Genomic DNA, 24,045 nt, shown 5'->3' with positions numbered 1-24,045 from the left:
GCGTTTTGGGGTGAAAAGCGCCAAAGTGGGGTTTGCCTCAGAAGGTTTTCGAGTTCCCCAGAGAGCTGGTGGCTAGGGAAGGGAGGGCAGGCAACGGGGATGGGGACGGCACTCGGCCAGGAGCTGCGAGATTTTCCTGCCTCAACGTCCTCCATAGGCTGCAGCTGTGGGCAGGAGGGTCCTGGTGGGCCAGGGAACTGGGGAGCCCCCTCCTGCCCCCCGGTAGCTTGGGGGGGACACGGGGGAGTAACGGGCAGTCCTGGGGGGGTTAACGGGCAGCTCTGGGGCTAACAGAGGGGGTAACGGGCAGCCCCGGGGGTATCACGTAGCCCTGGGAGGTAACCGGCATCTCTGCGGGTAAGGGGGCGGGGAGTGACAGTTCTGCGGGGTAACGGGCAGCCCCGGTGGGTGTAACAGGCAGCCTGGGGGGGGAAGGGGCAGCTCTGGTGGTAACAGGCAGCTCTAGGGGTAACGAGGCGGGGGTTAATGGGCAGTGCCTCAGGGGTGACGGGCAGCCCGGGGGTATTGCGCAGCCCCGGGGGAAACGGACAGCCCCACGCGGTGGGGGCGGAAGTGCGTCACGGCCGCTTCCGGTGTGCGGGGCGCTGCAAGATGGCGGCGCTGGCGTTGAGGTGATTCCCGGGAGGGCCGGGCCGGGTGCCGTGGCGGGACCCGCGGCCCCGGGAGCGGCTGCGCGGCGCCGCGGACGGACGGGCCGGCCGGTTGTCCCGTCCCGTCCCGGCGGTGCTGCGGGGCCAGCCCGGCGGAGGGGGGAGGGGCGTCGCGGGGCCGGGGCGCCCCGGAGCCGCGCACGGAGCCCCGGCTGGGCCGGGCCGGGCCGGGCCGGGCCGGGCCGCGGGGTGCCCCGCCCCAGGACAGGTTACTGCCCCCAGCCCGGCGGTGGGTAACGGTCCCCGGTGTGCGGACGGGCCGCGCCGCCCCAGCCTCGACAGCCCCTGGGTCCGGTCCCGGTCCCTGCGCCCTCGGGCACGGCCGTTTCGCTGCGGCTCCCAGGGGCTCGGGAAGCGCCGACGCTTTGTGACCCGTCCGTTGGTGCGGTTAAGGCGGAGGACGGGGCCCGTGTCCCTGCCCTCGCCACCCCCCCGCGCCCGGTCCGGCGGCTGCAGGGAGCCGGTGAGGCATCCCCCCTCGGGCGGGTGAACCGTGCGCTGGCCCCATCGCGGCGAGCCCCGGGCTGCGAACAGCGGAGTGCGGAGCCGGGCCAGGAGCCAGGACCCCCTTGGGCTGCGGGGGGGAGCCGAGGCCGGGTTGCTCGGCGGGGCTGGGGGTTTATTGCTGCGGAGAAGGGTAGTCCTGCTCCTTCCCGCTCCCTGCCTGCAGCTGCTCCCCGTCCCTTGCTCTTGGAGCTCTGGGTGGACAAACGTCCATTTTACCACCCAGCCTGTGCTGGGGGGCTGTCCCCCACCTCACAGGGCCACCCAACAGCGTGCTGGTGGCTTCGTGGAGCTCAGCGGTCCTGTGCGGGAGCGTGTCTCGCCGTGCCTGTGGCACTGAGCAGCCATGGGGAAGGGTGTTGTGTGTGCTTGGCCTGAAGGTGCCTCTTCCCATCTGCCACCCACACTGGAAAGTTTTGTGCCTCCTTGAGGCTGTGACCATCCCCCTCCCAGGCCCCGTTTCTGACATTCTCCTCTATTCTCCTCTTTGATATCAGCCTGGAGACAGTGTTTGGGATTTCATTCTCTTAATTTATTCTGTTCTAACGGCAGTTGGAGCTGTCATGCTTTTGTGGAAGGCTCTTTGTTGCATGTGTGGCTTTGTTTAAAGGCAGGATCTGCCGGCAGCGGGAGAGGCGGGGGGCTCTGATACCTGCTGGGGCGGGCACCCAGCAGCTGCTGCTTGAAAAACAAGAGAGGAGTTGCTTGCTCTGGTTTGAAGCCTGCGCCTGATAACTTCATCTCGTGTCTGCTTCTGCTTGTCAGATGGAAAAGCATATATAATCGTTTCTCATTTGCCTCCTCCATGGCGAAATCCGAGTGATTTTTATAGACCTGTCTTGCAGGATAAATGTTAATGATGTCTATCGACGTGACACTGAGCTGATGCTGCTCCAGAGCTATCCCCCATGACTCCCGAAATTCTCCTCCTGAGCTAATGGAGCTGTGTGGTGGGCCGTGCGCAGCCTGTGCTGTTCCACCGCCAGGTGTTTATAGACGTCTCATTTGAGCTGCCGCTTTACACTTGTCCTTCTCCAGCCCCATGCGAGCGGCTGCGGTCTGTGAAGTCCCCAATAATTAACACTATCTGGGGGTCCCCTGAGTCTTTGCACTGTCCTCGGGTGCGGGGCAGAGCGGGAGTTGGCTGGGGTGCTGTGGGAAGCTCTCGGCAGGGGTCCAGAGGATCCTCTTTTAGGGCTTAATCTTTTTAAAAAACCATGTTTGTCAGTGATCTGGAAGAAAGTGCAAGTTAATGGATGGAGAGCTGGAGAAGGTGCAACAATTTAGAAAATGATAAATAATGAAGAGGACAGGTCCTTGGTACAGAGTGTCCTTGGTACAGAGTGTCCTTGGTACAGAGTGACCTTGATTGCTTAGCTGGAGGGCTGTGTTTTGTAAGCAATAGTAATACTGAAGCAAGATGTAATGGTTTGCGTCTTAAAAAAAAATATTAAAATTGAGCCAAGAGGATAGGAAGTTTTTGCTGGGGAGTTTAGCTTTGAAAAAATGCAAATGCGTTGTGGATTTTATTCTTGTTTTGAATATTGTGTGTGATTTGGAGCCAGCCCTCCCTCTTCCACCACCCTGGCCCCCAGAAGAGGTGTTGACTGGCTTCCGCACAGGGAGAGATGAAGTAGGTTGGGCTTTTTAATCTGGAAAAGAGGACTGAGGGCGCATGAGCGAGGGGTGTAAATCGTTAATGGTCTGTGTGTAGAGATTTATCGTTCACCTCCTCTCCCCTGCCCAAGAAGTGGGAGGTGGCGGCCGGCACTGGTCTGCAGGGGCCAGGACAAGCAGGGAGCTGGTTCTCTGCATCTGGTTAAGCTGTGAGAATTTGTGCTGAAAGTTGGGTGGGGGGTTGGGAGGTGACAATGTGATTTCATGGTGGAAAAGGCCCTTTGTTACGGACTGAAACTCTCTGGCTCAGGAAGTACGTGAGCTGCACATGGTGGGGGCTGCTCCCATGTGTTTCATAGAATCATAGAATCATTTCGGTTGGAAAAGACCTTCAAGATCATCGAGTCCAACCATTAACCATGCCCCCTAAACCATGCCCTGGAGTACCCTGTCCACTCGCTTTTTGAATACCTCCAGGGATGGTGAATCAACCACTTCCCTGCGCAGCCCATTCCAATGTTTGACAACCCTCTCAGTAAAAAAATTTTTCCTAATATCTAACCTAAATCTCCCTTGCCTCAACTTGAGGCCATTTCCTCTTATCCTATCTCCAGACACCTGACAGAAGAGACCAACACCCACCTCACTACAACCCCCTTTCATGTAGTTGTAGAGAGCGATAAGGTCTCCCCTCAGCCTCCTCTTTTCTAGACTGAACAACCCCAGATCCCTCAGCCGCTCCTCATAAGACCTGTGCTCAAGGCCCCTCACCAACTTGGTTGCCATTCTCTGGACACGCTCTAGCAGCTCAATGTCTTTCCTGTAGTGAGGGGGCCAAAACTGAACACAGTACTCGAGGTGCGGCCTCACCAGTGCCGAGTACAGGGGAACAACCACCTCCCTGTTCCTGCTGGCCACGCTGTTCCTGATACAGGCTAGGATGCGATTGGGCTTCTTGGCCACCTGGGCACACTGCTGGCTCATATTCAGCTGGCTATCAACCAGCACCCCCAGGTCTTTCTCTGCCGGGCAGCTTTCCAGCCACTCTTCCCCAAGCCTGTAGCGCTGCATGGGTCGCTGTGACCGAAGTGCAGGACCCGGCACTTGGCCTTGTTAAACTTCATACGATTGGCCTCAGCCCATCGATCCAGCCTGTCCAGATCTCTTTGTAGAGCCTCCCTACCCTCAAGCAGATCAACCCTGCCTCCCAACTTGGTGTCGTCTGCAAACTTGCTGAGGATGCACTCGATCCCCTCATCCAAAGCATCAATAAAGATATTAAACAGAACAGGGCCCAACACCGAGCCCTGGGGAACACCACTTGTGACCTGCTGCCAACTGGATTTCACCCCATTCACCACTACCCTCTGGGCTCGGCCATCCAGCCAGTTTTTCACCCAGTGAATAGTGCACTTATCCAGGCCACGAGACGCCAGCTTCTCAAGGAGTATGCCATGAGAGACAGTGTCAAAGGCCTTGCTGAAGTCTAGGAAAATAACATTGACAGCCTTTCCCTCATCCACTAGGCGGGTCACCTGGTCATAGAAGGAGATCAGGTTGGTCAAGCAGGACCTGCCTTTCGTAAACCCATGCTGACTGGGCCTGATCCCCCTCTTATCCTGGACTTGCCATATGAGTGCTTTCAAAACAAACCGTTCCATAATCTTTCCTGGTACCGAGGTCAGGCTGACAGGCCTGTAGTTCCCCGGATCCTCCCTCTGACCCTTCTTATAAATGGGAGTCACATTGGCAAGCCTCCAGTCCTCTGGGACCTCCCCTGTTGACCAGGAACGCTGATAGATGATAGAGAGTGTTTCCTGAGACTTTTCTCTGGGGATCTGTTGTTGGCTGCTCTCAGACGCAATGGCGGGCTTGGTGGAGGTTTGGCTGGGCTCAGCCATTGCTGTGTCCTCGTGAAGCTCTTGGTCCAGCTGTCAGGCTGCACTTCAGGGAGGGCATTGATAAACTAGAGATGGTTCAAAGAAGGGTTTTCAATCAGAAATGTTGCACTGCAGCATGGGGTGGATTGTGCATTGCCAAAAATTTATGCATCCAGGTGGGATGCCTTCCTAAAAACCTGCTGTGTTTCAAGTCCAGCCTTTGAACACAAGGGAGGATTTTGAAAGGAAACATCCTAAAGATCATTTACACAGGAACTCGGAGTGGTTAATAATAATGACTTTTGTTTTGCTCTTACACCTGGTGAAGAGCTGACCTCCAGATGTTTTTCCTACCGCATCCTTGAGACCAGCTGTAGGACAACTGAAGAGCAGCAGAGCTTTGTTTATCTATGGCTGTTAATGAAAGAGCAGGAGATGCTGGTACAGATGCTTGTGTGTTTCAGAAGATTAATTAGTGTTTGTTGCTGTGCTGCAGATGAGCGTGCCAAACATTATTACACACCTTGTTCTCGTGTCATCAGGAAAGGCAGCACTGCCTGTTACACTTTGTCCTGGAGAGGAGCGGGAGCCGCAGATTCCAGCCCACATCTGCAGACGCTCGAGCTGCACTGGGCTGGGGGCCTGTTCCTCCCCGTTCCTGGAGAGATGCCCTTGAATGTCAGAGTCGCAGTTACTACAATCGCTCTGCAGAGAGTGGCTCCCACTCCTTTGGGCACCACAAAATCCCTTTTTACCTCCTGCCCCGAGCCTCGGCGTGGCTGAAATGCTATGTGCTCTGGGCTGTGGCAGTGACCTCCCATCTCATGGGTGCTCAGAGCTTAATGAGTGGTGATGGTGAAATGCTGTAATGAAAACAAGTGTTTGGAGGAGGGGGAGGTGATGTCTTTATCTCGGGGACATGGAGAGTGGTGGCCTGAATCAGCCCTTTCTGCAGAGCTCGGCAGATGTGCCTTTCTGGGGATGTGTGCCACCCGCCCCGATAATTGCCATAGTGAAAGTGAAAAATGGACTGCCTCAGCGTAGCTGTGAGCTTAGAGTGCTGTTTATGTCTGTCTTACAAACGAGGTATTACAGCTGAGCAGACTAATTACAGGGTGTCATAAAGAATGAACCCCCGGGCAGAGTCTAGAGACTCTAGTTAAGAGCTCAGTGTAGGAGAGAGAAGATTTGTCGAGGAACAGCCCAGAACCTCTTGTGTTAAGATTTATTTTAAGATATGAACCGCTGAAGTGGCGAATCCCCTCCCTGGCTCCATCTTGCTGGCATTTTCAGGCATTTATTTGGCACTCACAAAGCCTTTCTATCTTCTCTCTTGCAGATGTGTCAGTCGGCGGTGCCTGCTGGCTCGGCTTGGCCCCAGCCTTTCTGTGCGACAGTGAGTCCGAGGTTTTATTGAGAGTAACAGGATTAAGTTCTTCCTGGAGGGATCCCATCTAAGGCTTTGGGGCATGTGTGCACTCCATCCACTTAGTAATTCTGGTCGATCAACGCTATGTTTTGGCTGGGCACTTACCACCTCATGCCACCATGAAGGCACGGCCTATTTACAGAGGGGCTGGGGCTTGTGGCCGGGAATGAAGGGAGAGCCTGGCTGGCTGCTGAGGTGGGCCTGGGTCTCTAATGGGGGTGGCCGTACCCCGTCACCCTTCTGTGCTGCTCTGCGCAACAGCTTTGCACCTGAGGAGGGCTGGGAGCCGCAGAAGCCCTCTTGTTCCTGTGCCTTGTGCTGCCGGGCTTAGGGAGAAATAGTTATTTTCTGCTAAATTGGGCTGTAAGTGTAATTGCTGTGTAATCTCAGGAACATTAAATTACAAGCTCTTTATTTGGTACAGTGTGCAATTACCGTGGCAGTAAAGAGCAGGTTGCATGTTATCAGTATTATATAATGTGTTATCTGATATCCTATACCCTGATTTGGGTGGTGCTGGGGAGGGTGGCTCAGCTCTGCTGGCTGAGTGGATTCCAGCGCGGCAGCTTCCCATCCTGCATGATGTTATTCACTCGGGAGAGCTGGCAGCGATCCTCTCCTCACCCGGGTCCACACACAGCTGGAGCCGTTCTTTGTGCTGCTGTAGTCAAGGTCAGCCAGGAGCTCACATCCTGTGAGATGGAAAGCTGCTGCAGCAAAGCCTGGTGGAGCAGGCAGGGGTAAAATGCTGGCCATCTCCCTGCACCTCCCGTCTCCCTCTTCTTTTGCAGTGTTGTCCCGATGGGAACGACAGCCAAGGAGGAGATGGCCCGCTTCTGGGAGAAGAACACCAAGTCCAATCGTCCCTTGTCCCCTCACATCACCATTTACAAGTAAGAGCCTCTTGGCCTCCTCAGCTTCACACTGGGGCACCTCTGGGCTCTGGCACACAACAGCCCCGTCCCCGGAGGCACCCTTGGGTGGGAGGGCTGTGCATGTTCCCATTGTCACTTCAGGCAGAGGATGGGGAGACCCTCTACATTGTGCTGTGAACTGTCTGAGCTGTGTGGGGGAATCGCAGTCTCACACACGGAGTGATGACACTCACTGTTTTTGTACAGGGTGTTGCAGAGGGATACAGTCCCCCCAGAGCTGCGCCTCAGGGTGCTTGGGCAGGGCAGCATTTTGTTGAAAGGCAGCCGCCTCCACGGAGGGTGGTTGGACAGAATGGCGTGTCCCGTTACAGAGTTGGCGGTCCTTGGGGGTGGAGGCAGGAGGCCAACTCGGGGGTCTCGTGTTCCCTCCTCAGAGAGGTGGTTGCTTCTCTGGGCCACCTCCGTCAGTTTTCCAGGTTCTCTTGTTTATCCCTGAGCCTGGATGCCCAAACGCTGTCCTTTTCTTCCTAAACTGCAGGAGCCTTACAGTCTTCTCCTGTTTCATCTCCCTTTAAGCTTTCTCAGCAGACGCCCTTCCCCTTCCCAAACTCGTGCCAGTGGCATTTGCCATTCCCAAGCTGCCTCTGCAAATTCCCGTGTCTCTCCCCTTTTGCTCTGGCTGGATTCCTTGAATAACTCTGAGTGCAGAAATACCCGCCCAGCAACACGGAGCTGTCTAGGAATAGACGGGCTGTGCTTTGTCCTGCGGCCTTGGAGGCCTCCCTGGTGTTGTGCCCTGTTTTGCTGACGAGGTTGGTTGTTTTGCAGGTGGTCCCTGCCCATGGCAATGTCCATCACACACCGGGGCACCGGCGTTGTGCTGAGCTTAGGTGCGTGCATCTCCCATGTGCTTGTGGCGACGGAGGGTGGGGGCTGCAGGAGGGAAGACCCCTGTGACTGATTCAGAGACGTGACTCCAGGCAGATGTTTTCTCCCTTCTGTCCCCAGCTTCAGCAGTGGGTTTTCTCCTGGGAAACCTGCGGTTTGTCCTGTGCCTTTCTCTGTCCCCTGAATATCTCCCTGTCCCCATTTCTCTGTCCCTGGGTCCTCTTGTGCTGTGAGTGGCTCCAGGCCTGCAAAGGCAATGATGCTCCCCCGTACGTAAAAGCCTTCGAAGCCTTTGCAGCACTTGGCTTGGCCTGGCTGCTTTCTTCTGGGCCTCCCCCAGCCTGGAAAAGGCTGATCAGCTGCTCTAGGTCTCAGCCCTTTTCTTCTGTGGCTATTTTTAGCTGGTTTATCCTTACAGGAGACACTGTGCGAGGGAAAGACTGTCAGGCAGGCAGAGCGTAGTGGATTTTCCTTAGCACAGGTGGAGTTTTTCAGCTTCCTGGGAGTGGCTGCTGCTTTCCCAGAGGTCCTAGTGGGGGAGAAGGCAGCACCAGCATTGAAACCAATAAACTCCCTCCAGCAATTTGACTTGCATGGTTTGACTAAGGACATCTAACTGTGAAAGGCTGTTTTATTTCCATTAATGCCCTCTCATGGCAGCAGGAAGGTGCTTCTCTGGTAGCTCCCTGTTGAGGTCGGGGGGGAGCTGGGTTGGTGTTTGCAGAAGGGCAGAGAGTGAAGGGACTCAGAAAAGATGTGCAGGACTGAGGACTTGTGTTCTTTACTCGGCAGAGTGAGAGGGAGCAGCGAGGGCTGCAGCCTGCCCTTCCCAGCCTGGCTCCCATGAGGGCTTGGGAGTTGGGCTCCTAGAAAAGGGCACCCATGTGTCCTCCTGCTGCGGTCCCCATCCAGCTTGCTCTCAGACAGGCTGAGCTGGCAGGTTCACTGTTGCCTTTCTGCTCCGAGCTATCAGCCTCTGCTGGAGGGGAAATCGTCCCCTTCCTAGGCCGATTGAGCATGAAGGAACATCAATTCTACCGACCACAGCTCAGCAGCCAGGAGGGGGAAGTGTTCAACTCCTCTCTGTCAAGGCCTATAATTACAGGAGCCTCTGACTTCCTGCGCTTCTTGCAGGGTGAACACAAAGGCCATTGAGGAGACAAGTGGCTGAGTGAGGAAGCAGCTGGTTGACTTGTGCTGCCAGCGCCGGCCTCAGCCGAGGTGCTCGAGTTAGCGTGCTGCAGTGTAATCAGGCGCTATTGAACGGAGGCTGAATCACAACTTGGCTGACTGCTGGCTGCTGTCGTTCCCATTCTTCTGGCAGCACCATCTGGAGGAACCCTCTTGGCCTAGAAATGAGGAGGAGAAGCTGCCGCGGCTCCTGCAGCTAGTGCAGCCACATGTGTCAGGCTACCTTTTTGTCTGCTGGTTCCTTTGCTGGTCTCTGCCGAGGCAACCTCACTAGATCGCTGCCTGTGTCAGTGGCTGGCAGCGGAGGGGTTTCTGTCCCAAGATGTCGATCTGGGGACTTCGCTGAAAAGCTGCCACCTTATGTTTCCGAACTTCATTGTTCCTTTATCCTTGAATTTGGGCTGGTTTGGCTGCAACTGCATGAGGTCACACCAGTTTGGTCTCTGGGTGTTGTATGAGTAATGCAACCCCCAGTGCAGGACCCAGATTCAGAGCGTTGCTGCCCCAGTTTGAGTCCTCAGCACCCCAGGATACACTGTCACAGCACAGCTGGCACTGCCACCAGACGGGCAGAGCCCTTCTCCCTCCTCCTTCTTCCGCAGGCCACCATGAGCTGATGGTGGTTCAGGCCAAGTCACCAAACCAGAGATGTAGAGGTGGCCTGGGGCTCTGTGGGCAGTGAGGGGTTGGAAATGCTTCTGCGGGCTTGACCTGCGGGCTTTGTGTTCCTCAGGAGTCTCCCTCTTCAGTCTGGCTGCCCTGCTGCTCCCAGAACAGTTTCCCCACTACCTGGCCATGGTGAAGTCGCTGAGCCTGGGGCCCGCTCTCATCTACTCTGCTAAGTTCGCTCTGGCTTTCCCCTTCTCCTACCACACCTGGAATGGAGTCCGACACCTTGTGAGTAGCCTCCACAAGGGGCCAAGGTTGTGAGGGAAGGGAAGCATCTGGCTGCGGGAGCGCCGGGTGCGGCGTCTGGGAAGGTGCCCTTGGAAATGGGAATTAGTCACCTCGAGTGCTTCAGAACCTCAGTGCTATTTTTGGGTACATTTAAGTTGCAAAGAGCATTGCTACGCTGGTACTTCACTGGGCGGCACAGCTGGCTGAAGCATCCTGCCGCGTCTGCTTGGCTGCAGGAGATGGATGAGGGGTGGCGGGAGCAGTGTTACAGCTGGGAGATGTGTCTGCAGAGCTGTGGGTGTGAGCCCTGCAGAGGTGCCACCCGTTGCTCGTTATCTCACCCTCATCATGCAGCAGTTATGCTGTGATCTTCCAATGCTTTATAATATTTAATGAGCCCAGATGTGTGGCAGAGGATTGGAGATGGCGCTGCCAGCGCAGAGAGTAACCTGTGATGTTTGCGCTGGGCTGAAGTGAGGAACAAGCAGCTCCGTTCAGCTGAGCTTCCTGTGTTTGATGAAGGAGCCAGAGAGCTGAGAGTTTCTTGCTGGGAACGGTACAAGACATGCTGCTTTTTGAGGTTGATTTTGTGTTTTCTGTAGCTCCAAATAGGTTAGGTTTTACGGGAGCAAACTGCAAAGGCAGCTGGCCCAGAGCATGACACGATTCTTCTGCTCTGGGTGGGGGGAGCATCACGTGTGGACCGTGCTGCAGACGTGGGCTCGTGCTGCAGGCGCTGATGGCTCCCAGTGTTTCCAGCATGGAAATGCAAGACTCGAGCACTGTTGGATGTTGTATCCTCTTCCCTGGGAGCAGCCATTAACGAGGTGCTCGTGTCAGAGTGCCGGGAGGCGCCTGGCTGAGCTGTTGTGGTGAGCAACAGCCATGTGTTGTGAGAGGAGCCCCCTCTGTGGGTCCTTGGGGCAGATGCTCACTGGCCGGCAGTGCTGCGAGTGCTCATTACCTGCTTTTCAAGTACTCGGCATCGGACAAGGTCTCGGGGCATGGGGCCTGCAGCCGGCTGAGCCCTGCTCGCTCATGGAGACGCTGTTGGGCAAATGGAGCAGTCATAACTGGCTGCTTGTTCAGAGCATCATGAGTTGAATGTGTGCTGAAGTCTCTGACTGCACATATATATTAGGATGCCAAATAAATTGTCTTGAGAAGGAAACCAGCAGCATTGGCCCCTGGCTGTGCTCGGCATCGCAGCCCATCAATGACAGAAGGGCAGTCAACAGGGAGCAGGTTCAGTTTAGTGCCTCTGCCCCAGATGCTTCTCTGCTTTGAGCCCTGGATCTTGGTAGCAGGCTGGGAGGAGGCGTGTGCTCCCCAGGCTGCCCTCAGCCACCCCACTTTTGCTTGGCCAAAGTCAGGTGAGAGGTGCAAACCCACCTGCGATACCAGGGAACTGAGGACACCCACCTCCAGGGTACCATTCCAGCATCCCTTCCTGCCATCTGGGCTCAGCCTGGCCTCCACAGCTCACACCGTACCCAGGGGCGTACACAGAGGGGCTGGGGGCTGAGGCTCATCCCTGCCCACTCGGCTCTGCCCATGGGGATGTTGGTGCTGCCTCAGATCTGCAGCTTGCGCTGTGCTTTATAACCTATTTCTGTCAGGAGGAGAGAAGCAAGCAGAGAGCAGCTGCTGCTTTTGAAGTGAACCTGGCGCGCTGCGGCTGTTGGGCATTAGGGAGAGCTCACAGGCGGCTTTGCCGATAGGTGCGGGGGCCTGGTGGGGGATAAGCTTCCTTTGGCACGGTGCACGTGTACCTGCACCCAGCCTGTTGCCCTGCAGCGATGGACGCTTGTAGCCCTCCCTCCAGTCTGTACCTGGTGGTCCAAAGGTTGTTTTTTGGGGTGGTCTTGCTAGCTTTTATCAGAAAGATGCTGCCTTTCTGCCTGCGTCTGGCACATCCCCCATCAGGGACCATCCCAGCCCTTTTGAATTAACCCTGCTGTGTCTCTTCTCTCCCGCAGGCATGGGACATGGGGAAGGGGTTCAAGATCCCCCAGGTCAATCAGTCTGGGGTGCTGGTCCTGATCTTGACCCTGCTTTCCTCCGTGGGCCTCGCAGCGATGTGAAGGTACCTCCCGGTTGATGGCCTCCCTTTTTTTTTGGAAGATTTGCTCCATCCTGGCCCACCTCAAGACGTACGTGGAGAGGGAGGCGGGAGGATAGGCTCCTGAGTAACTACAAATCTTTGGGGAAGGTGGCGCTTCCCCTCCTCACAAATCTCGTGGATGATCAGAGTTGCTTTTCATAAACCTGGGTGATGTGCTAACCCCCTCTTAGTGGTGGGGGGTAGAGGGCAGGCTGTCTCCTGCTGTGCCACATGCCCGAGCAGCCACAGAAAGCCAGGCACAAATTAACAGCCGGTCCTGGCACGTTCAGTCGCTCGCAGAGAGCTGCCTAGCTTCTTCCAGGCAAACTCCAGGGCGTTTCTTTTCTCTGCTGTCCCCAAGACAGCTTGAGACAATGCTGAATCTGTGTCCCCACAGGTCCGAGTGGGCTCGGGGATGGCTGATTGTGCATGTGTAGGCCCAGCACAGGACAAGCATCTCCATTGAGGCAGCCTGTGCCAGGGCAGGGAGAGCAGGCGGAGCTGCCAACGCCAGCACCCGTGAGGGGAATGGGTGATTGGTGGTGTCCAGGTGCCATACTGGCCATGGGAGTCTGTACTTTCTGAGCCCAGCAGCGTGAGCCGGCTGGGATGGGGTGCTCAGACCTGCAAAGGTTCAACCCCCCCACTCCTTATCCTTGACTGTCACAATTCAGCCAGCTTTGGGGCTCTGGAGCCCCTGCCAGTGAAAAATGTCCAATTTTCCCGTTAGGAAGTTATTCTGTCTCTGGCACAGTGGGAGGGACATGTTTTTCCAGTTGTGTGTTGCCACCAGCTCTCGTTTCAGCACTTGTCACTCATCTGCCTTTCCAATAAAGCAGCCTTGATCCTTCACACTGAACCATTGAGTTTGTTGTCTGTGCTCGACACTTAACTGAGGCAAAGTTGGCTGGGAAAGGGTGTTTTGCTCTGAGAGCCAAGGAGTTGCCACTTCCCAGAGGAGCTGGGTGATGGAAAAACAAACTCTTGGCAGCATTTAGAGGCAGGTGTAGTGCCTGACCTTTGGAGCTGGGGGTGCAGGGTTGACTTGTCTGTGAAATGCTGCCAGCTCAGCAGAAAGGAATTTCCTACCTGGACTGCGGTTGTTTGTGCTGGTACAAACACCTGCGCGAGGTCCAGGAGCTTTTGCTCAAATTGGCCAATTTTTAACATTTTCCACTGGGAGCAAAGCTTTGCAAAGAGGACAGTCCCCATCAGGAGCTTTGTCCTGCTTTCCTGCGCCAGCGAGGGTCTTGGCTCTGTTTCGGGAAGAATCCTCAGTCACATCATCAGCTGGCAAAATGTCAGCTTTATGGGGAACATCTGCTCTCCTCATCGGGCTTTTGATGGAGACCTGAAGTGGCAGGAGGGGAGCTGGTCCAATAATGTGCTGCAGCATCCCTCACACTGGCCAGGCTTGTTTCCACGTGACTGCTTTTACTTCCACCACTGATCTGAGCCCTGTCCTTCCCGCTCACTCAGCTCCTCTTCTTGCCTGCTGGACCTAACAAATCTGCCACTCCTTTAATTAGCGGAAGGCATTGCAGCCCTGAGGGGATGTGGAACCTCAGAGATGAGAAATCATGAAGGAGGAAAAACTGTCTGCTGTCAGTGTGGCAGAGGGAGAAGACATAGCACTAATGAGCTATTCTGTGGTGTGTGCCAGCTGCTAACAAAGTTAGACTTTCCTGCATCTGTCAGCTGTGCTTCACAGACTTTATTTCCCTTTTGTGAGAAGTGGCAGAGGGCTGGCAGCACTGCCCCATGGCTGGGGCAGATGGGAAACGACGCCAGACCTGCCTGCCCCCCCCACAAGAGACTGGTAAAGGAATGGATGAAACTAGCCTGCAATGGCAGGGTTTCTGCTGCTCAGCTTGGGGAGAGGCCGGGTGAGCCATGCATAGCTCCAGTCCTCCAGCTGGTCCCACGCTTCCAGCATGAGATGCTATTAAATGGGAAGAGCTGAGATACAACCGGAGAGGGCACCACATCCAACACCGAAGCACCGTGCAGACTCACGCAGCCTGGACTGGTCTGGGGCTCTGCCCTGAGCTACTGAAACCAAACACAGGGATTTATTTTTCTTTAAACTTCTATTTTTCCCATTGCCACAAAAGCACAAGTGCAGGCCATGTGGTCTCCCAGTGTCAGCCTCACTCAGGCTTCTTTGACACCTTCCTCTTCCTCACCCTTGGGGGTAGGAAGGTGTTTTCTGTTGGTATGCATGTCCAAAGGGGTGGATGGTTGGCAGGAGAGGCTGGGAGCTGCTGGGGAGGGGAAGGGAGGGGAGCAAAGCCAGCTCACAGCACAGTGCGAGATGGCTGCCTGGCTCTTGCATCTGCGGTGCTTCCTCCAGGACTGGCCTCTCCCCATCCCACACAAGGTGATGCCCTGAGCCTGGGGGATCTGCCCCCCCGGGGCTCAGCTTCCACGGAGCCCCCCTGGCTGGGAGCGCAGACCTGCGGCGGGGTGGCTTGCCGAGGGCTGGCCTCCCTCAGAGCAGGGTGGATCAAGGCTGGGATTTTGGGCGAGCCAGCGTCCCCGCGTCGGAGGTCTGGCACAGCAGGCTGGTGGGAGCGTGGGGTCTGTCCCTCATGCTTGGCCTGCCGGGAGCAAGGCTGGCGCGCAGCTGGGGGTTCTGGGGACGCGTCTGCCTTCAGCCGGACCTCTGTGCAGCCGAGCTTGTGGGAGAGCAATGCCGCGGCTCCTGCTCCCGGGCCAGGTGGCTCCTCTAGCGGTGCCCCGGGCGGGGGCCCAGCAGGCTGGATACCCTCGCTGGATGCCTGACTGCTCCTTCGGGAAGGTTCCTTGGCAGGTTGTGTGTCCGACCAAGGCTCCTGGGGCTGCGCGAGGGAGACGTGTGCTACGCTCGTGGTACAAAGATGGGGCCGGGGGGCAGTGGGAGAAGGGGGGTGGCGACTGGACCGGACAGAAATGCTGGGGCAGGTGGGTCTGGGCCAGCCCCCACTGCCGTGGAGGGGTTCGCTGCAGGGCCAGGCTCTGTGCTAGGCTCACCCAAGCACTTGGGGCAGGGGCTGGTCTGCCCGGGGACAAGGTGCTGCTGCTGCAGTCCCCAGGGAAAAGCAGGGAGTGGAAAAGGAGTGCTGGGGGGTCCGGGAACGCCTCCACATCAGGGCAGTCCATATTCTTGGATGCTTTTCTATGGGAGGAGAGCGGTGGCTTGTGAGCTCCTCCTGCCGGCGCTGCATCAGCCGCGGCGGCCCAGGCACCCTGCCAGCAGTGGAGCCTGGATTTGGGGTGAAGCGGAGGGAGCCCCGTCCCGAGAGCAAGGGGAGGTGGTGGCCCAAGCACTGGGCACTGCCTCGTTGTGCAAAACACCCCTGAAATCTGCTCGTGGGCCATCCCCAGCCCTAGAAACCCTCTCCCAGAATTCGTCTCCTGCAGCACAGGGACCACCGTGATTTGCACCAGCTCATGAAGCCACCCTTGGAGATGTCCGTGGGCCACACTGGAGCCCCAATGGGCGCAGTCGCCAGACGCCCAGAGAGGGACACCTACCTTCCCGGTGATCTCCGTCCGGAGACCATTGCAGGCGTGGGTCAGGGCAGTGGGTTGGCGGATCCTGTCCATGAGCTGTGCGGCAGCAGCGGCTGAGCGGGAGGTCAGGTCCAGCCTGGCCGGGGGAATCCTCGGCGGCATGTCCCAGGTCCCCACAAATGTGCCCCATGGGGAGGCCTAAGAGGAAGAGGGGGAGGGGAGGGTGTTGGGGCTCCAGGGAGCCCCGGTGCAGGCTGAGGGGCAGGAGGCGTCACCTCCGGCCCCCCACAGGTGCCCGTGGATCTGGCTCACCTGGGAGTGGGGCACGGTGGGGAGCAGGTGCCCCCGGTCATCCGCGATGATCAGCGTGGAGCCCTCCCGCAGCAAGGGGCACTGGGGGAGCAGGCGGTGGAAGTATGGCCAGGAGTCCTGGGGGGGGCGGGGTCCAGTCTGGGCTTGGGGGGGGTCCTGGGGGTCCAGGCCAGGGCTGGGAGGGTCCCAGGGGTCTGGGCCAGGGCTGAGGGGGGCCCCAGGGCGGACTGGGCCAGAGCTGAGGGGATCCCAGGGAGTCCTGGGGATCCAGGCTGGAGCTGAGGGGTCTCGGGGGGGTCCAGGCCAGGGCTGAGGGGGGGTCCTGGGAGTCCTAGGCAGGGTCTGGGCCAGAGCTGAGGGGGGTCCCGGGGGGTCCTGGTGGTCCAGGCCGGGGCTGGAGGGAGTGCTGGGGCAGTCCTGGGGGTCCGGGCCAGGGCTGAAGGGGGTCCTGGGAGTCCCAGGGCACATCCAGGCCAGAGCTTAAGGGGGGTTCCGGGGGTCCGGACTGTGTCTGAGGGGGGGTACCAGGGGGTCCTTGGGGTCCAGGCCGGGGCTGAAGGGGTCCCGGGGTGTCCTAGGGGGCTGGGGGAGGTCCCGGAGGGGGGCCGGTCCGGGAGTACCTGCCGGCCGGTCCGGAGCACGCTCCAGTTCTGCAGGCGGTGGGGCCTGAAGGCGTCCTCGTACTGCGGGGAGAGCGGGGCCGGTGAGAGCCTGGACCTGGACCGGCACCGGCACCGGGCCCCCTCCGCACCCCCACCTGCCCCGCGCCGTAGCGGGCCGCCATACGCCGCGCGCGACGTCTCCTGGCAACGGCCCCGCGTGACGTCGCGCCGCGCGCTCCCCCTGGCGGCCGCGACGGGAGCTGCCGGCGGGGCGGGGCCGGGCAGGCGGGGGCGTGGCCTGTGACGTCCGCGCCAGCTGTTCCGCGCCGCGGCCGGGCGATGTGGCGGGTTTCGGTGCCGGTGCCCACCAGGCGGGAGGAGCCCGGGCTGGGGCTGGAGCGATGGCGGGGTCAGGGTCGGGGTGGGGGTCGGGGTCGGGTAAGGGAGCGAAGGGCCGGGGTTCGGGTTCAGGCTCTGGCTGAGCCAGGACTGAGGTCGGGCTCAGGGCCGGGAGTTATGGCTGCGGCCGGGCCGGGGGGTGTCTGCGGGGCGGGGGTCGGGTTAGGACTGAGCCCTTAGGGCCGGGGTCGGCGGCGGCAGCCCCCGCCCCGTGGGAGCCCCCTGCTTGCTCGCAGCCCTGGGGCCGGTGTGGGGGTAAGGTTAGGTTTAGCATTAGGAGTTGGATTAGGATTGGGGTTAGCACCTGGGTTAGGGTTAATGTGAGGGTTAGGACTGACATGAGGTTTAGGGTTAGCGCCAGGGTCCGGGTTAGGGTCAGAGTTAAGGTTAGCGTTAGTATTGGGGTTAGGGTAGGGGTTATTGTTGGGTTACGGTTATTGTCAGGGTCAGGTTTAGGGTGTGAGTCAGGCTGGGGATTAAGGTTAGGGTTACAGGCAGCACTGGATTAGGGTTAGGATTAAGATTAGGGTTAGGGCACCCCGGGTCTGGGCACCTTTGCCGATGGGGCTGCCCTCGCTCCTTTTTCGAGGCTCTCCCTCCCACCTGCTGTGGGGGGTGCTCAGGGTCTGAGGTGGCTGCGTCCTGCCTCCCCATCCCCTGCCAGCTGTCACAGCAGCCCCCAGGTGACAGCTCCCCAACACGTCCCAGCTCGCCTGGCGTCCTGGCTGGCGTGGGGCACCTGGGGCTGCATGGCAGCATGCCCTGGCAGCAGCCTCAGAAAGCACCCATGGGTGCTGTGGGGTTGTGTCAGCAGCGTCCACGCTGGGACACTGGGACGGGCGCTGCCAGGAACGTGCTGGGTGCCCTGCCACTGCCATGGCGTTATGGGACCCATCCCAGGACGAGCTTCCCTCCACCTTTCCGGTGAATCGGTGCTGCCGACTCCCCGGGACCTTCCCGAATGCAGTGCCGGGGTGGGCAGCTGCCTCCTCCCTGGGCTGCCCAGCCGGGGAGGGGCAAGATGCAACAGGACAGCGCTGAATTCACTTTAGTTTATTTCTTTTCATTTTTTTCTTGTTCCAAACTGCAAATCCTGGTGCCAATGGCATCTCGTCTCGAATAACACCCAATTGCTAAAGTCAATGCGGGGGCGCCGGTGGCGCCGGGCCAGAGGCAGGAGGCTGCCCGGCAGCCAGTTTGGGCAATTCGGGGCTGCCACGTCCCTGCTCGACGCCGAGGGGACGGGCCGGAGAGAAATAAATATTGCTGCACTAGCGAGGGATGCCTCCAGGAGCGGGGCCGGGAGCCGCCCCGAGAGCCGGGCTGTGGCTGGGGGTGGGGGGGACATACAAAAAAGAGGCCAAAAAAAAAAGAAAACCAACAAAACAGACTGATGAACCCAAACGAAGTTTGCTGGAAGCCCGGGGCTGTTTCGGGGGGGAGGAAGGAGCTGGATTCCTGACTTCAATTTGCACGGCGAGCCCCGGCAGCAGAGCCCTGCGCCGCTTGGCACCGGATCCCGGCGGTGCTGCCGGCTCTGGGCTCGCGGTCACTCCCCCTGTGGAGCCGAATCGGGGGTGGGCACGGGGCCAGCGGGGGGTTACAGCGCCGGGCAGGCGACCTGGTGCCGGATGCCCTCGTTGCACATGAGGGCAGCTGCCCGCTCGTCGCCGTCGCTGTGCTGGCACTGCATGTAGCTGATGCCGTGGGGTGAGTAGCTGTGGTGGGCACAGACATTGCAGGTGCGGGTCATGGTGCCACCTGTGCTGCTCCTGTGGGCAGAGGGAAGCCCCAGCGGCACCTGTCAGTGCTCAGTGGTGCCCAGTGGCACCCATCAGCACCCATCAGTGACTGGTGGCACCCCTTGGTGCTCATGGATGCTCAGCAGTGCCTGGCAGTGCCCAGTGGCACCCACTGGCACCCCACTGGTTTCTATCATTGCCAGCCAGTGCCTGGTGGCACTCATCAGCTCATCGGTGCCCTCTGGCACACATTAGTACCTACCTGATGGCACCCACCAGTGCTCACTGGGATCCATTGGTACCTGGCAGTTCCCAGTGGTACCTATCAGCACCCAGTGCCACCCATTGGTGCCCATCAGTGCTTGTTAGTCCCCATCATTGTCTGGTGGTACCCATAGGTGATCCATGGTGGCCATCAGTGCCTCGTGACACCCAGCAGTGCCCATGGGTGCCCATCGGGTCCCAGTGGTACCCAGCGGTGCCTGTGGGTGCCCATCAGTCCCCAGTAATGCCCAGTGATGCCTGTCAGTGCCCAGTGACACCCACCGGTGCCCACTGGCCCTGTACCCATCCCATGCCCCTCACCTGCAGTCGCTGCAGGCTCGCTGGCACTCCTTCCGGCGGTAGCGGCAGATCAGTGCCCAGATGAGGAGCCCGAGCAGGCTGAGAAGCAGGAGGGACCCCAGGATAGAGCCCACGATGATGCCCGCCTGCCTTCCTCCTGCCGCAGGAGCACAGCCTGTCACCGCCGGCCTCCCCACCGGCTGCCCACTGGTCACCATGCCCCCGGTGGCACACTGGCACTCAGAGCCAGCCCCCAGCAGCACCCTGCCCACGCTGTCCTGCCCGTGGTGGCACTTACTTGGCACAAGACTGAGGTTGAGCTGGCACACAGAGTAGCCCACGCGGTTGGTGACGCGGCACTGGTAGATGCCGGCATGCACCTCCGACAGGCTACGGATTAACAGGTCGCCAGGAGCACGTCCTGCAGTGGGGAGAGACAGCCCCATCAGCCCCACCATCGGACATGGGTGCACAGGGACACTGGTGCACAGGGACAAGACACATACAGACACGGACATCCATGAACACAGGTGCATGCAGACACCCATGTATCTTGGTGCACACAGCCCTGGGCACCCACCAACACATGCACTCACAGGCAGGGACACCCCACCCATGAGTATCCCCCGCACCCAGCAGAGCCCCCCGGGGAAGCGCCCTGGGTGGGCACAGCCCCGCCAGAACCCACCTTGGATGGTGCCGGAGGGCAGGCGTCCCCCGCCGTAGCCATCAGCCAGCTTGGCCCACTGGTAGGCAAGCGGGGAGGTGCCTCCCCGGCTGTAGCACCGCAGCAGGATGCTGCTCCCCTCTATCACCTCCCCCTCGGTCCAGCACTGCGGGGTGGCTGGCTTCTCTGCAGGGAGAGGGACACCGTCACCTCCAGGGCCACTGGGGGCTAGCTGGAGCACCTGGGAGGGGGGCATGGGGCAGGGCGGAGCTCACCTTGCACAGTGACGATGACCTCGTGCACGGCCACGGTATTTTTCTTCACCCGGCACTGGTAGGTGCCAGTGTCGGACACCTGCAGGTCGGCCAGGCGGATGGAGGCGTCGTACTGGCTGGGGTCGTTCTGCACGAAGGCTACCCGGTCCTGCAGCCCTGAGCCACTGCCGTAGTTGACGTGGTGGTCGTGGTAAGACAGGAACTGGGCGGGACAAGTGGGGAGACTGGCCAGGGCAGGTCCAGGTCGGGGGACCTGGGGCTGCCAGCTGGGGAAGGAAATGCACTGCCTGGTGCCTTCCTGCCCCTGCCTGCCCTGCCTGTTCCTTCCCTGCCCTGTCAGACCCTGCCTGGTCCTTCCCTACCCTGCCTGGCCCTTCCCTACCCTGCTTGGTCCTTCCCAGCCCAGCACTCCCAGACTCTGCCTGGCTCTGCCTGTTCTGCCTGGTCCTTCCCTGCTCTGCCTGTCCTGCCTGGTCCTTCCCTGCCCTGCCAGACCTTGCCTGTCCTGCCTGCTCTGCTGGGCTTTGTCTGGTCCTTCCAAGCCCTGCCTGCTCTGCCTGGTTCTTCCCTGCCCTGCTTGGTCCTTCCCTGCCCTGCCAGACCTTGCCTGTCCTGCCTGTCCTTGCCTGGTTGGCTGGGCTCCATCTGGTCCATCCCAGCCCTGCCTGCCCTGCCTGCATGGTGGGATGGCAGCTGCTGGGGCAAGTGACACTCACCACATTCTCCGGTCCAGGCCGCTCGGGCGTGATCTGGATCCACTCGATGCCCACACCCTGGGGACCGTTGTCTTCAGGCTCGAGGACATAGGGGCAGCCCAGCTTCACCGAGTCACCCTTGGCCAGGTACAGCACTTCCCGGCCCTTGCTGTTGATCCTGACAGCCAGGAGGAGAGCTGGGGAGAGAACGGCACCCATCGCATCGGCTGGGGAACACCCCAAACCTGTGCCACAATGCACCCCCAACCCCACACCTGGCAGCACCCCAACCTGCGGGGAGCAGGAATGGGGCAGGAAGCCATCTCCTAGGGCCAGGCACCTGCAGGGATTGGGTGTCCTGGTGGGGTTGAGTACCCACCAGGGCTGGCACCATCTGGGTCCTGTGAAGCTGCATCGGGGACAAAGGGACTTGGTGGGCTCAATGCCACCCGCCTGGCTCTGGCCAAGACAGGTGTGTGTCAGGGCAGAACCAGGGATGTATCCAGCACCCTGGGGTTCCCCAAGGCTGGGCAGGGACCCCTCCATCCTCGGTGGCATTGCTGCAGGAGCAGGTCCAAGTGCAGGGATCCATCAGTGCCTACCTGGCATGAGACCCAGGAGCAGGAGCAGGCTGGCGCCGTGCCCTGCCATGACGCTGCAGCCGTGCTGGGTGGTGAGGAGGAGCGGGAGCAGAGGAGGCTCCGAGGCGACAAGGCAGCCGGCCGTGCGGGGCTGCTTTTACATGCTGGGCCAGGGTGCTCCTCCCTGTGGGGCGGATGCCTTTGGGATGACTGAGTGGCTCCAAGCTGTGCGTGAGCGATGCCGCCCTGCTCCACTCCCTACCTGGTAATTAAGCATCGCCATGGTATGGCCTCCCATCCAGCCGGACCTGGGCCGGGGGGTCACTGCAGGCACCGTAGGCAGGAGGCACCAGCACACCCTTGGGGCACCCGGAGCAGCAGAGCAGGGATCAGGGGGGCTGTGGACCCCATGGTGCCCAGTGTCTGGTACCCTGATGTGGGTACTGGCGGGATGAGTGTGCCTGGTGGGAAAAGGCTGCCTGTGACCCTGCAGGAACATGGCTGAGCACCGTGGCTGCATGGAAGTGCCAACTTGGCCCCATGCAGGTCCTGAAAGGATTTTGGTCTTGGGGCAGGACTCAGGGCAATTGGAAGAGCTTAAAGGTGTGGTTTGACCATGGGCTTAAGCTCCAGCAGATCCCTCTTCTGGTCCTGCCCCCTCAGCAAGCGGGCACGGGGATGCAGCCATCTGGGGACCGTGGCACCCACCAAGCTCACGCTGGTGCTGGTGGCACTGCTGAAATTCAGTGCAGAGACCTGGCTCGTGCTCCAGGCCATGGCTCACTGCATGGGGACACTGTGGCACAGCAGCAACAGGGGCAGCACACCCTGGGTCATGCTCAGCACAGTGGAGGAGACAAGCAGTGTGGCTGGAGGAGACTGGGACAGCTGGAGGGGAGGAAGAGAGGGGCTGAAACCTGCTGGGATCGGAGGGCAGGAGTTAGGACAGGGATGCTCAGCAGCGGATGGAGGAGCTGGGACAGGGATGCTCAGCAGCAGATGGAGGAGCTGGGACAGGGATGCTCAGCAGCAGATGGAGGAGTTGGGACAGGGACACTCTGCAGCAGGTCTTGGGAGCCACACGGGGATGCTCAGCCCTGTGGCAAGCCCCAGCCTTCGGCATTCTCCATGCCCATGTCCCTTGGCAGGGCTGAGCCCTCACACTGGGCTGCTCTGGTGCTGTGGGCCAGGGTCAGGCCCCATGTCCAGCTCACCTGTGCACTGCCCCGCGGCACAGCTCGGCGATGCTGGTACTTTCCACACCATGACTGCCCCAGCTGGCTTGGCAGCACCACCCAGCCAGTCCCAAACACTCCCTGAGGCCAAGAGTTGCTCCATTTACTGGCCCCAAGCTGAGCTCACCGCTGCCAGTTAACCCTTACCGGCCCTGTGCTGGGAATTGGGGTTGAACCCAGCACGTGCTTTGCCCCGTCTGTGATTTCAGGGCCCCTGTGTGTGGCCTGGCCCCGGGGCAGCACCGACGTGGTGAGGGGTGCCGCCTGCTGGGGCTGTTCCCATGTGGCCGTTCCCGCCGTGACGGGCCCGTGGCTCACCGTGGCTTGGGGCTCCTTGCTGGCGCGGTGCTGGCTCCCCGGCCAGTGACTCCTGCATTCCTCGGTGTAGGGAGCCCTGCTCACGCAGGAAGGGTGGGGAAGCCGCTCCACACCAGCTCGCCGCCCGCCGGTGGTGACAGCCCCCTTGGCGTGGCCGGCGCAATGGCTTTGAAACCCTCTGGGCTAAGCCTGGCCTAGAACAAGGCTGCGACTGCCTGGCCAAGGCAGTGACCAAGAGTGACACGACCAGCATGTGGCTGCTGCGGACCGGGGATGGACAGCTGAGCCTGGCACAGAGCACTGCAGATACTTTGTGGGCTGGGCACCGGTGCCAAAGCCCCAAGGGTCCCAGAGAGCTTGGTGGCTGCAGGGGCTTGCTTGGGGTTAGGTCTGAGGCAGCAGATGCCCTGCAGAGCCAGTAATGCATTTCAGCCCATGCCCCAGAAGGGATGTCACACCACAGGGACACACAGCAGCTGGAGAAGAGACAGATAACAAGAGGCTCAGCATTTTGTCCTTCGTATTTACCCAGCCTGGAGGAGGCTCAGGCTCACAGCAGAGTCCTGAGCTGTCCCCGTGCCCTGGGCAGTCTCACCTGTGCCAGCTCTCCTTATTTTTCAGCTGCTCTGACAATTAATCAGAGCCACTCCTATGGGATCCTGGCTCTCTGAAGCTGCCAGTCCCTATCCAAATGGATTTTAAATGTTTGCGTCATGCTCCGGTCTCTTTGCTTTGCCCCTGCAGAAGGCCACTGCCACAGGGTCCGGAGGTGACACATTGGTGAGAAGGTGGCACTGCCAGGGCTGATGCAGCTGTGGGCAGCCGGGGCCAGGGCTGTGTGCATGAAGAGCCTGTCTGGCTCATGGGGACTCTACCTGAGCTACCACCTGAGCTACCCTGCGTGGGCTGGGAACACCCACACTGCTTTGGTGGTGACACTGAGCCATGCCGAGGGCCTGGGGATGCTCCTGGCTCCTCCAAGGACAGGGGCCACCTCTGACAGCTTTCACCCAGTGGATGTGGGGAGATGGGCAAGGGGTGACCTTGGTCCAGGGAGTGGAGCAGGTCGGACAATGAGCCTTTGGGCTACTCAAACCCCAAGGG

At 59.7% G+C, this 24,045-nt stretch overlaps 3 protein-coding genes across 8 annotated transcripts; 1 reads left to right on the top strand and 2 right to left on the bottom strand.

Moving 5' to 3' along the window:
* The first annotated feature begins 557 nt into the window (after positions 1-557).
* On the top strand, positions 558-13,687 carry SDHC (succinate dehydrogenase complex subunit C). Of its 3 annotated transcripts, XM_052796807.1 has the most exons (7): positions 558-632; positions 6,012-6,068; positions 6,893-6,994; positions 7,805-7,866; positions 9,789-9,952; positions 11,932-12,038; positions 13,586-13,687. In XM_052796807.1, exons 1-6 carry the CDS (start codon positions 613-615, stop codon positions 12,034-12,036), a joined length of 510 nt encoding a protein of 169 aa, XP_052652767.1. In that variant the 5' UTR covers positions 558-612; the 3' UTR covers positions 12,037-12,038; positions 13,586-13,687. The 3 variants fall into 3 exon arrangements, with proteins under 3 accessions (XP_052652767.1, XP_052652766.1, XP_052652768.1); XM_052796806.1 differs by lacking the exon at positions 13,586-13,687 and having other exon boundaries at positions 11,932-12,915; XM_052796808.1 differs by lacking the exons at positions 558-632; positions 7,805-7,866; positions 13,586-13,687 and adding an exon at positions 4,618-5,113 and having other exon boundaries at positions 11,932-12,915.
* Positions 13,688-14,131: 444 nt separating this feature from the next.
* CFAP126 (cilia and flagella associated protein 126) lies at positions 14,132-16,681 on the bottom strand. Of its 2 annotated transcripts, none has more exons than XM_052796087.1 (5): positions 16,621-16,681; positions 16,484-16,546; positions 15,864-15,980; positions 15,573-15,749; positions 14,132-14,896 (listed from the first exon to the last, which is right to left on the bottom strand). In XM_052796087.1, the coding sequence occupies exons 1-5, from the start codon at positions 16,645-16,647 to the stop codon at positions 14,354-14,356; spliced, it is 927 nt and encodes a 308-aa protein (XP_052652047.1). In that variant the 5' UTR covers positions 16,648-16,681; the 3' UTR covers positions 14,132-14,353. The 2 variants fall into 2 exon arrangements, with proteins under 2 accessions (XP_052652047.1, XP_052652048.1); XM_052796088.1 differs by having other exon boundaries at positions 15,864-15,944.
* Positions 16,682-17,902: 1,221 nt separating this feature from the next.
* On the bottom strand, positions 17,903-23,994 carry VSIG8 (V-set and immunoglobulin domain containing 8). 3 transcript variants are annotated; one of them, XM_052796084.1, is made up of 7 exons: positions 22,942-23,994; positions 20,829-21,004; positions 20,113-20,314; positions 19,859-20,023; positions 19,469-19,591; positions 19,192-19,345; positions 17,903-18,636 (listed from the first exon to the last, which is right to left on the bottom strand). In XM_052796084.1, exons 1-7 carry the CDS (start codon positions 23,366-23,368, stop codon positions 18,465-18,467), a joined length of 1,419 nt encoding a protein of 472 aa, XP_052652044.1. In that variant the 5' UTR covers positions 23,369-23,994; the 3' UTR covers positions 17,903-18,464. The 3 variants fall into 3 exon arrangements, with proteins under 3 accessions (XP_052652044.1, XP_052652045.1, XP_052652046.1); XM_052796085.1 differs by having other exon boundaries at positions 19,192-19,327; XM_052796086.1 differs by having other exon boundaries at positions 21,410-23,058.
* Positions 23,995-24,045: the final 51 nt, after the last annotated feature.

The sequence above is a fragment of the Harpia harpyja genome, chromosome 9 (genome assembly GCF_026419915.1).
Source record: "Harpia harpyja isolate bHarHar1 chromosome 9, bHarHar1 primary haplotype, whole genome shotgun sequence".
Classification (NCBI taxonomy): domain Eukaryota; kingdom Metazoa; phylum Chordata; class Aves; order Accipitriformes; family Accipitridae; genus Harpia; species Harpia harpyja.
Note: the sequence above shows the minus strand (reverse complement) of the source record. Positions and strands in the feature narration are given on the sequence as shown.

What these genes read in the sequence shown, in the direction of transcription:
- CFAP126 (XM_052796087.1), bottom strand. Translation starts at nt 16,647, where the DNA reads ATGGCGGCCCGCTACGGCGCGGGGCAG. An exon ending in CCACCGTGCCCCACTCCCAG is followed by an intron (nt 15,750 to 15,863) that starts GTGAGCCAGATC and finishes TCTTCCTCTTAG; the next exon opens with GCCTCCCCATGGGGCACATT. An exon ending in GGACGGAGATCACCGGGAAG is followed by an intron (nt 14,897 to 15,572) that starts GTAGGTGTCCCT and finishes TCCCTCGCGCAG; the next exon opens with CCCCAGGAGCCTTGGTCGGA.
- SDHC (XM_052796807.1), top strand. Translation starts at nt 613, where the DNA reads ATGGCGGCGCTGGCGTTGAG. An exon ending in CGGCGTTGTGCTGAGCTTAG is followed by an intron (nt 7,867 to 9,788) that starts GTGCGTGCATCT and finishes TGTGTTCCTCAG; the next exon opens with GAGTCTCCCTCTTCAGTCTG. An exon ending in GGAATGGAGTCCGACACCTT is followed by an intron (nt 9,953 to 11,931) that starts GTGAGTAGCCTC and finishes TCTCTCCCGCAG; the next exon opens with GCATGGGACATGGGGAAGGG.
- VSIG8 (XM_052796084.1), bottom strand. Translation starts at nt 23,368, where the DNA reads ATGCATTACTGGCTCTGCAGGGCATCTGCTGCCTCAGACCTAACCCCA. An exon ending in GGTCATCGTCACTGTGCAAG is followed by an intron (nt 20,024 to 20,112) that starts GTGAGCTCCGCC and finishes CTCTCCCTGCAG; the next exon opens with AGAAGCCAGCCACCCCGCAG. An exon ending in GCCCTCCGGCACCATCCAAG is followed by an intron (nt 19,592 to 19,858) that starts GTGGGTTCTGGC and finishes TCCCCACTGCAG; the next exon opens with GACGTGCTCCTGGCGACCTG.